Here is a 10,341-nt window from a genome sequence, read left to right as displayed (position 1 = left end):
GTCGTGGTGGGGAGGGCGTTCGCAGGGAGACATGGCGGGGCGCCTCCTTCTTTTACCCGCGGCAACCGTCCGGCGATACGGGTAGTATAACGCTGGTGAACTAGGCCCGGTATTGATGAATTGTACATACAATACTTTGCCCTAGCAAAGAAGCATCCCAGAACTGCATCCGCTTTGCCTTAACCGGTTATCACAAGTGCCCCTACTATACGAAGTACGGGTACTTGTACATTACATATGGATGGTTGGCGCCGTTCTTACCAAATGTGAGCTATGACGTCATCAAGCGCCAGAGCCGCCCTCGTCTCTTGGTGCCAAGGCAGTGACATACCTACACACACCATCCGAATTACCAAGGCATGTACATAAATCGCTCCTGCGTGCTGACGGCACGTTGCTTGCGGGAATAGTTATCTCAAATTCGGAGTGCTGGGGTTCCGTGAACTGCGCTGGCGGTTGAATCACTTGAACTTTGGAGATGATTAGTGACCTTGGGGTGATTTGTCGCCCAGTATATTGTGGTGGAGGCAGGCAGGCCTGAATATGATGGACTTTAATTCCTACATGTGGATGCCCCTAGTTCTTGCTCAAGATTTTGTTGCACTTTCCACCTGTCTCTGGTTGGATTGCAACCGCATCGTATCTGTCTCCGAAGCGTAATTATGCACTTACACAGGAACTCGTAGCAGCGTCTCATCGTGGCTCAAACCCCGGCAGCATCTGAAACAACAGATGATCTCATCGATGGGGCGGAAGGGAGCACTTCTCTAGCCTCTCGGGCAATTGACTACCCGACAGCCGGGAAGTTTGGGCGGCGTGGGCGGGTTGGATGAATTCTTTCTTTTGTCGCACTTGTGCAGATTCGCATTCTGGGGTAAAAGGACCTCTAAAAGGTACTTTGACTACCTTAGGACTGTGTATGTATGTACAATACATACATACATTGTGATTGGTACAAACTTCTCGACAATATGAAGTTTCGGCCTATTGGTTACGCAGACTGTCGAGCATATTGCTGCTCTATCTACGAGTAGTTCGTATGTCATGTTGGTTCTTGGCATTGTTTGTCGTTCAACTTGACCAGGTGGACCGGGAATTTGCAAGAATACCATGCCATGGCCCATTCGAATTTGCTCAATTTCCAGAGCAAGAAAACCTGGTTTTGATGCTGCGCCACGCGCTGGACCCTGAATCTTGGATTGGCCATCTGTCACCTTTATGGCCACGAGGGCCATTGACAGATGGACCCCTATATCTAAATGGCCTTCGGGCCCCTTTTCAAATGTACGATACGAAATACTGTATGTATTTTGCTATGTACTGTACAGAGTACACAGTACTCAGTAATTTACCTCGCCCCGTCGTGGTGTGGGCACTCGAGTATTGTATTTTTCCAACACCCATATTCTTACACTTTACAAAGGTGTATACATACACCTGAAGTTGGTACTATCCTAGCACTATTCAGTCCCTTCTTTAGCGGAGCAAAGAGAATTTGTATCCATGGACCTTGCAGCCGAAAACCGGATCCAAACTTTTTGTTAAGCCCCCTTTCTGAGGACCTTCCTGATTCTGCTGGCCTCTCATGCCCCTCGCCTTTTCTGGCTCGGCCTGCATGACTAAGTGAACCATCCAATCCCTGGCCCACAACACACCAGTCAACCACGACCACACACCGCTCCTTCCCTTGCTCACCAAGGCGGCGACATGGTAGGGTGAGGACGGACAAGAGGTGACTTCAGGTACTTCAGGTACTTCACTCAACCCATGACACTGACATATAGATACCGCCACTAACACCTACCAAGAGCATAGGAACGTAAGGGGTACGCACCTAACTTACCTTAGGTATCCGAATGTACCATCAAATGGTATGAAATGTGGTTTTGTCAAAGGGAAAAACCGAGCAACTTCGGTCGATGACTGTCGAATTGCCCAAAGGGGACACGTCGTCAGTTCGACACAGTGAAGGACCTACCGGGCTACTCGAGTGTTGGGCCACGGAACGCGTTCAGCACCATCGCTCTGGTACAATAAGTACCTACCTACAGTACGTGCTCAGCGTGGCATTTAGGACCAGCCAGTGCGCAGTATTTCTGGGGTAGGGTCCATGTCGACGGAGAAATGCCGGCTTTGGCCTCGGCACACAGAGATGGTGTGATGCTGGCTCTCTTTCGACTCACTCGCCATTGCCTTCCCAAGAGCTACTCCCGGCCTCTCGTCCCTGCAGGGAAGACCATTGAGCCGGCCACAACTTGCCCCAGCTGTTGGTTTGTTCAGCCCCGAGCTGCTCTTCACTTTGTGTCCCTTCGTCCATCAGCCAGTTCAGACGCAGCTTGAGCTGAAGGCTGAGGTCGCAGGAGCCTTTGTCGAGTCTGTTCAGCTTCGTACCTCGGCCATCCAGAAGCCTCACTTGGGAGACAAGGGAATGCACATTGGAATTTGATTTTACCCGTGCTGATGCGACGCCGGAGTGTAGGATGGAGGAGGGACCCTTCGGATGTTGATGCAGTGCTTATTGCCGCGGTACGAGTCTCCGATGGCGTTAGTCTGGTCGCAAAGCCGCACCATTCGTCACCTTCCTGGCGTGCAGTTAGGTTGGATTGCTCCCATGGTTCGTCGTCGGCGGTTGGCTAACGCTGCACTGCACTGCGCTACTGCAGTGGCATGGGCTCGGGACATTGCTTAAGTTATTTCGTTGAACCTGTCTTCGGGACTGGCATCCGGCCATTACTTTATGTGTAACCTGGACCAGGAGGTGTAGGTGAGCTCCTTCGAGCCAGCCAAGGTATCGAAATAATGAGCGGTACTCTCTCGCTACACGGATGGATGGAGTATGGTAACTTATTACCCTTAGACTAACTTCAAGGAGTTCGCCTCTTGGAATCAACCTAGCCACCAAGGCGGCGATAAAACCTGAGGTCGGAATACGCCAGACATACGGAAAATTGCGCTGTGCATTGTGACACAGCTTAGTAGGCTATTAGTTCGTGTGATGGACTCTGTCATCCCCGACAGCCAAATTCTCCGACCTGGGTCCATGTCCGAGATATGGTCCGACCCCGCACAAGCTTACTAGTAGGGCTTGGATGTTTCTTGGTGCTGCCGGTCCTTTGGCTGATGATCTTTGCTTGGAGCCGTGGCCCTTCATTGCTGAACCGACTCCTGAGTAGAACTAGTAGTTGTGTGACAGTACCCAAATGCTCCCGACGGAAGGCAAGTATTCAAGCTATCTTCCATGATTACAATCTTAGGAGGCAATGATGCACTTTATACGACAACCGAATGTAGATAGGCGGGCAGACGGCGTAACGGTCTGGAGAAACCTAGCAGACCGCTGGATGGGGCCTGTTACCTTGCTCAGTCTAGACCCTCCAAGATTCCTTCATAGCTTCGAAACGTAAATACTGGCATCCTGAGCAATGAACAGCTTCGACTACGACAAGAACGAGCCGCAAATGTCGGATGGCTACGTGATGTGAGCCGGAAAGCTCTCGGATTGAGCTCCTTTCGTTTCGTGGTCGAGCCTATCCCTCTACTTGGATATATTACTCTTCCAACTACTTAGTTTCTAGAAGAATGCCTGCGTAACGACCGAATTCTCCGTAAACAGTATGGGATTGAAAGTCGTGGTATTGTTGAGAAGGCGGACGCAGCTGTGAACTAATTCAGTTATCACAGGGCTCGCAATCCGATACCCCCTGAAGTAAACAAACAAAGATCAAGACCAATTGAACATCATCCCCACTCTCCCCTGGATGACGCTCGAGTGTGAGTCAGATTTTAATACCTTGATACGGGAGCAAAGCGGTTAACAAATCTCCTCAATTCATACGCTTATTCGGTACATGCTCTCGTGTACAAGTGCTTGGGAATAAACATACCCTAGACGCCTCTCCAGCAACCACACCGAGCCAGAATCCTATCACACTAAAGCCCCTTCCATGTATTAGAGGGCAGGACACACCTCCAGCAAAGAATCTCGTCTGCTACTGCCTGCCTTGCCCTGATTTAACCCCTACTGTCACCCTTTCCCCAGCCCAACCTTTCCAAGCACCCGCCCTCTTTCTCTTCTCCCATCAGCCAGAAGAACGGAAAGGGCAAGGAATATCCCACTATCATCAGCCCTGTCCTATATCATAGCATCCTATTCCCGCAGGGAGGAGAGAAGGGAATCAGAGAACAATGGCCAAGTCGCCTCTATCAATCCCTTCCTCAACCAAATTCGGATAATACGGCACCATGGCGTCGGCGCCCTGCACATAAGCATCGTTATACAGCCGCCAATACGGCGTGCGGACCTTTCTGGCTGGGTGGAACAGGCCGGCCCAGACGTAATTCAGAACAAGGCCCGGGCCGACGGCCATCCTCACGGCCTCGATGGCCTCGACGATGCGGTCAATGACGTGGGGGCTCGTCTCAAAGAGGTTCGGATAGAGCAGGTTGAGCAGGTGCACCATGGCGTCCTCGCAGCCCAGGCCGACGACGCCGAGGGCGATGTGCTTGACCACGCTGGCGGCCGTCTGACGGTGCACCTGATCGCGGTCGATCAGCGCGTCCTCGAGCAGAGGGGTGACGGCGTAGACGTAGTCCTTTGCCATCTCGCCAATGTACTCGAAGAGGAACGAGAGCGACTTGAGCACGCCGTTTTGCACGTTGAGCTCGGGCACGCGGTACTCGTTCATGAGGGCAGGCAGGACGGTGAACGGGGCGCAAGTCTCGGCCACGATGCCTATGGCCACGGCCGTGTTGACACGCGACTGGCGCTCCTGCACACGTAGGTTGTTCAGCAGCGTGGCGAGCACATCCTGCGGGCCGATGGCCTTGGCGATGAAGCCAAACGTGTTGTTGGCCGCCCGCCGGATGCCCTTCTTGTGCGCCTTCAGCATGTCGAGCAGTTCAAAGCAGATGCGCATCCACTCGCGCGCATTGACGCTTTCTGGCCCGCGGTCGGCAATACGGCCGACTAGGTCGATGGTGTTCTCCTGCACCTTTTCGTGGCGGTTGCGGAGGATCGGCGTCAACCGCGGAAGGAGATCTTTGATAGGCGGCTGCATCTGACTGATACCTACGACGGTAACGATGGAGCGGAGAGCGCCGAGGATGGAGCCAAGCACTTCGGGATATTCCTCGCCAAGGTACTCGTACAAGACGATGCCGAGCTTGCCCATGAGGGCGTCCTCGCCGCACTGTTTCATGACCATAGCAATCCGTGAAACGAGGTCGGCCGCCTGCTGCCGGACCGTGGGGGACTTGTTGTTTAGACGCCAGAGAATGGTGCTGACAATCTGGGGTAGGTAAGGCTTGCAGCGGGTTCCGAGGGCGTTCACCACGGAGCCAAATCCGTTGAGCATGACAATGTCCTCCACGGTCTGCTCCTGGAACGCATGCAAAATGCCGTCGATGAGTCGCTCTTCGAGCCGCTCGCCAATATCGGCGGCACCGAGAGAAGCTACTATCTTCTCCACCGTCTCCACCGTCATTTTGCGGTAGGCTTCGCTCTCGTCTTTCAGATTGCCCACGATTCTCTCGAGAATCTCGCTGACACCAACCTTTTGACCGATGTCCACCGTGGTCTCAACCACCTGCCGGTAATTCCGCTTATCGAGAGCCATCCGGCGCACCCAAAAGTTCTTGAAGAACTCGTCAAGCACGTGCTCCTTGAGATATCCAGCCGTGACTCCGTCTGTAGCGGCGCATTGCGAGATGACCTTCAAGACAACCTTCTTCATCTCCTCGTCAGGTGAAGCAAACTCGCGCAACAAGATTTCCATAATCTGACTGGTGTAGTAATTTGCGTAGTCTTCGTCCATCAGTGGAATGATGTAGCCGACAGCTTTGAGAAAGCCGGCTAGGCCTTTTCCTCGCTGCTTCCGAGCTCCGGTCCACAGGGGGTTGAGGATGTCGTCGAAACTCTCGATACCGTACGGGTTTGATGCCTCGGCCAGAGCTGCGATGGCCAAGCTGGTAACAGTCCGCACTTTGGTCTGTTCATCATTAAGATTCGGCCCGATGCAGCTGACCAGCTGCTTCAAATGGGGCAACACCGCGCAGCCCATGAGAATGGGAATCTGTTGCACAATCTTAACGCCAGTATGGCGCGCTTGCCAGGACTTCTTGCTGCGGCAGACAGCCCTGAGGAAGGGAAGGAGGGCGGGGATACCCAGAGCAGAGGCCACAACGGCGAATGCTCTGGCGGTGGTGTTTCGGACGTACTCGTCGACGTGGTCAATATCGGGGCGCATGACGCTAATCATGGTTGCAAGACCAGCAGCTTTGCTGAGGTTAGAGATAATTTCGCGACCTTCCACCCGAGCGTAATAGTCTTGATCGATGAGCAGCGGCTCGATGACGACCAGGATCTTGTGTACATAAGGACGGACCATGTCATCCAGCTTGTAGAGGATGCGGTCGATGACCTTGACGAGGAGATGGCGCTCTTGATCCTCCAATGTTTTCTCCATAAGGAGGGGCAGAATCTGGTTAAACAGCGGGCCGGCACCAAAGTTGCGCGCGTTATCTGTAAGTTGTCTGAGCGCAGTCTTCCTCATAGGAGGAGTGCCATTCTTGACCTTCAGAAGGAGCCGCATGATTTTCCTCTCCTTGAGTTCTTCGACGCTGAGCTCATCTTCGTTGGAGCCATCTGTCAGTTTGCCAAAATAAGCCATATCTTCAGGCTTGAAGAATTGGAGGTCACCGACACCCGGGATTTCCTTGGGCATCTGCTGGCCGGTGATCCGCCCGCTGTCGGGGTCTTGCATCATGAACCCGGTTGCTGGCATAGGCACCGTTGCGAGCTTATGGGCCGGTGCCCGTATCGGCGCGTAACCCGGCGGAGGCTCGAGAATCTTGTAGCCCTCATCCGGGCCAGGGAGCATGGCGTCCAGCTCCTCGTCGCTGAGAGGCATGTATCGACCTGCGTCGGTGCCAAAAGCTGCTGGGAGAGCAGCGCTCTGAGACGGGTGCATTGGCGTAGCCAGACCGGTGGGGGCAATGGGTGTGGCGGATGGGGCCTGATCCCACCTGGACCGTTTCTTGGGTTCTGTCGCTGCGCCGACGACCGGGACTGAAGGTGCTTGATCCCACCGCGACCTCTTCTTGGGCTCGGCTGGTGTAGGAGCAGCTTGCCCGCCGGCAGTGTCGTCCGAAGTAACATCCCATCTCTTCTTGCGCTTGCGGCCCGCCGCGGCGGCCTCGGTAGATCCAGCATCCGCATTCTCCTTGTCGCTGACATCTTTAAGCATGGGTTTGTGCTCGTCGACGGGACCTTCCTTCACCTTCTGCTCGATGGCGCGACGGACGCGTTCCTCTTCACGCTCGAGTTCCCGTCGCTGAATAATATCGCGGTAAGTCTCGCCCTCGTCGGCGGCGCCGGCCTGGCGGTTGGCGGCAAACGGATCCGCGCGTGTTGGGGTTAGAACGCGGTCGAAGCGGCGTTTTTGATAGTCTGTCTCACGGTCCGCGATGCGGGTGCTCCGCTCGCCACGGCCAGCGAGAGGGTCATCTTCCTCAACGCCACTGCCGCGGGCAAACTCATCGATCTGGGAACGAGTCGCCGTGTACTGGCCGACTAAACGGCGCGAGCCGTCGCCGTCGGCGTCAGCCATATCCTCGTCATCATCGCCATCGACGGCAGGCAGGGTCCGGTGATAGCCCGAGAAGCGGTCGCCATTTTCGCGGTCATAGAGCTCTGTGTCCCAGGCTTCACTGAGCTTGGCCTTGGTGGACGAGTCAGCACGCTGGTTGGCGGGATCAAAGGTCCGAGAACCTTTCTTTGCAGCGGCGGCGGCGTTGCGCTCAGCCTGGAGCTTTCGGATCTGCTCAAACTCGGCGTCCGACATGGTGCTGCTGCCCGCGGAATGCAGTGCTCATCCCATTCGGTTCTGTAGGTGACGGACGACACGGTGATACGGCACAGAGATGATGCTTATCGGACTCTTCGCCGAATAATATCGTGTTTGCGATTAAGAAGTGGATGACAATTGCGATGGAAGTTGGTGTACCGATGAGGCCTGGCGTTGCTCGTGGTTGTGGTTGAAATTTTGGCGACGGCAGCCTGCCCACAAGACAAGGCTAACGCCATGAGGCGCTTGGCCGTAACAACGTACCATTAGCGTTGTAACAGGGTAGCGTGATACCGCCACAAATCTCACAGGTGAAGTCTGGACGCGCCAATCCGAGGCCGTTGTGAGGCGTTGAGGGTGGCTGATGCTGTGGCGGAGTGGGTCATATTTTGTGAGGTGTGCCAAATCTGCCCTAGCGGTAACGTGGGTAATGCATGTCGTCGTTACCGTTACATTTCAGATGAAAATACCGGTACTATACAACCCCATTCAATTATCTAATCAGACATTCCCAACCTCATGTGGATTTATTTCATGGTTGTTCCTCCCTCAAACCCAAGTTGATGATCAGCATTGCATCAAAGAGTCAGGCCAGGCAATACTGGTATTAATTCTACCTTACTTCCACTACAACAGCAGGGTTCTTTTCATCGAAAATGGACTCGCTCGACGACTGCTCTCTGTATGCCGAGCTGCTCGTGAATATCCGCCAGATTTCTTTGGCTGCATCGCTTCCCTCGCCAAGCGACATCTCAACCCAGGTTGCGTTATCAGCCGATGGCAGGACCGTCAGGCTCAGTCATCGGGGACAGGTCTGTCAGTTGACCCTTCCAGCCAAGGTGGCTCTCGGTGGCACACTGCTTCCTGTCCAGGACCAGCAAAAAGGTGCCACAGGTCTGTCATGGCGGCTACCTCTCGACGCCTCATCCATTCCATCACTAGCTCACCAGCCCGATTCTCCGCCATGGTCGGCAATGGATCTGAGGCCCAACTCAGAAGTTGCTTGCAGACAATGCAACACCGTTGTGGTTCCCGGTGACGCCGTCAAAGTTTGGAAAGATCTCCCTAGCGAGAACTGGGCCGAAATGATGGAGTTCTGGCATTGCCACAAGCCTGACCATGGCAAAGACTCTGGTAAGGCCGATGAAAAGACTCTTTCCACGAGGGGCTATGGTGCCTCCTCCGCCATTACAGCTCAGAAGGGTGTCGGTTTTGTGGATCTCACGACGCTTCTTTTTGCCGAGAGTGATTGCCGGAATATCATGGTAAGTTGTTTGCTGCTGCCGAGTGTCTCGTCAACCTGGTGGATTCTCTCTGGCTCCAGCCTTGTTAGTGAAAATACCGAGCACGAGGGCATCAAGAAGGTAGCCAAGTCGGCTTTTCGGCCTCGATGGCGTGGTTACCGATACAAATGCCCCAGATCAACATACTGGCACATGTCCCTGCCCGCGCAGGCCACCGGTTAAGTCATGAACCTCCCCAATGGGGATGGTTCATTTCTCACTGATGGACGGCCAGCCCTCTGCATTTCGCCGGATTTATTCACGAGTCAAGAATGATCGGGGATGGATAGAGGGACATGCCTCAACACCCTCTAGCCTCTGTCAGTCGGCGGCTGACCCTTGGTCTGCTCTTAGTTCTCGCTGTCTAGCTATGAGCACGGTTTAGCGGATAGGCCGAGCCTGGCGGAGGAAGCTTCCATGGTGTCTCCGCCACGCAACCTCAATGTCTTTTGCTCTTCCTGCCAAACTCAGCTAGGTTTTTTCCATTTCCGGACCGCGGCAGTCACCCTGCTCAAGTGGCAGATATCTTGCCAATCCGTGTCGAGTGCTGCTCCTGGCATAGCAGAGTGCTTCGCTGCCACCCTCATCGCAACAATATCACGGTCTGGCTCCTCCAAGTCCTTGATAACTCCAATGAGCGGAACTGCCCAAGAAGCCGATGACAATGCCTCTAAACAAAGTGCAATTCACGTATGGGTGTTGAATAACACCATCGTGTACTCATCAAGCCGAGTTCCGGAATGCACGCCCGCTGTCAAGCTTTTGTTCAAGAGGATACCTCGCGAAAAGGCTGAGCGAATGCTGGAGGCGATAACCTGCGATGCCCAAGAGATCAGCCTACCTGCCGATGCGCTTAACGAGGTGCTGAGGCATCTAGAAGACAGCAATTCACTGTTGCCACCCGCAGAACGGGTGTTTAGGGGCTGGAAAGTCGGCTTGCTTACGAGATATAAACCGGACAGCCCAGATCTTCATAAATGAGACCAATCCAGTACCTCTAAATTCATGCCCAGCAATAGATGCTTGATATTTGATTGCTCTTTGGCTTGCGGATTCTGCAGGCCTTGCGCGAAAAACAAACAAGTCTGGATTCCTATCCTATCTGCACATTCGTATTATGCCCTACTCCGTAGATCTCGCCATATACCCATCCGGGCCCTAACCGCCATCCTCTACCATAACCCCTGAAAGCGCAAACTTGACACCTAAGCAAC

General features: G+C 54.0%; 3 protein-coding genes across 3 annotated transcripts; 2 read left to right on the top strand and 1 right to left on the bottom strand.

Annotated features, from left to right (window-relative positions):
• Positions 1–1,907: 1,907 nt before the first annotated feature.
• On the top strand, positions 1,908–2,933 carry N656DRAFT_18021 (uncharacterized protein). The gene is made up of 4 exons (XM_064808766.1): positions 1,908–2,270; positions 2,361–2,597; positions 2,664–2,788; positions 2,858–2,933. The coding sequence occupies exons 1-3, from the start codon at positions 2,125–2,127 to the stop codon at positions 2,743–2,745; spliced, it is 465 nt and encodes a 154-aa protein (XP_064674740.1). The 5' UTR covers positions 1,908–2,124; the 3' UTR covers positions 2,746–2,788; positions 2,858–2,933.
• Positions 2,934–3,732: 799 nt separating this feature from the next.
• Positions 3,733–8,051, bottom strand: N656DRAFT_773235 (ARM repeat-containing protein). Its single transcript, XM_064814021.1, has one exon. It carries the CDS (start codon positions 7,839–7,841, stop codon positions 4,176–4,178), a length of 3,666 nt encoding a protein of 1,221 aa, XP_064674739.1. The 5' UTR covers positions 7,842–8,051; the 3' UTR covers positions 3,733–4,175.
• A 309-nt stretch (positions 8,052–8,360) lies between these two features.
• N656DRAFT_743185 (uncharacterized protein) lies at positions 8,361–10,140 on the top strand. Its single transcript, XM_064812848.1, has 2 exons — positions 8,361–9,109; positions 9,482–10,140. The coding sequence occupies exons 1-2, from the start codon at positions 8,501–8,503 to the stop codon at positions 10,106–10,108; spliced, it is 1,236 nt and encodes a 411-aa protein (XP_064674738.1). The 5' UTR covers positions 8,361–8,500; the 3' UTR covers positions 10,109–10,140.
• Positions 10,141–10,341: the final 201 nt, after the last annotated feature.

This window comes from Canariomyces notabilis (assembly GCF_033297395.1).
Source record: "Canariomyces notabilis strain CBS 508.74 unplaced genomic scaffold N656scaffold_1, whole genome shotgun sequence".
Classification (NCBI taxonomy): Eukaryota; Fungi; Ascomycota; class Sordariomycetes; order Sordariales; family Chaetomiaceae; genus Canariomyces; species Canariomyces notabilis.
Note: the sequence above shows the minus strand (reverse complement) of the source record. Positions and strands in the feature narration are given on the sequence as shown.

Excerpts from the sequence above, each read along its gene's own strand:
- N656DRAFT_743185 (XM_064812848.1), top strand. The coding sequence starts at position 8,501 with ATGGACTCGCTCGACGACTGCTCTCTGTATGCCGAGCTGCTCGTGAAT. Across the intron at positions 9,110-9,481 it reads GTGATTGCCGGAATATCATG|TTCTCGCTGTCTAGCTATGA; the intron begins GTAAGTTGTTTG and ends GTCTGCTCTTAG.
- N656DRAFT_18021 (XM_064808766.1), top strand. The coding sequence starts at position 2,125 with ATGCCGGCTTTGGCCTCGGCACACAGAGATGGTGTGATGCTGGCTCTC. Across the intron at positions 2,271-2,360 it reads ACAACTTGCCCCAGCTGTTG|GAGCCTTTGTCGAGTCTGTT; the intron begins GTTTGTTCAGCC and ends CTGAGGTCGCAG. Across the intron at positions 2,598-2,663 it reads CCTTCCTGGCGTGCAGTTAG|TGGCATGGGCTCGGGACATT; the intron begins GTTGGATTGCTC and ends GCGCTACTGCAG.
- N656DRAFT_773235 (XM_064814021.1), bottom strand. The coding sequence starts at position 7,841 with ATGTCGGACGCCGAGTTTGAGCAGATCCGAAAGCTCCAGGCTGAGCGC.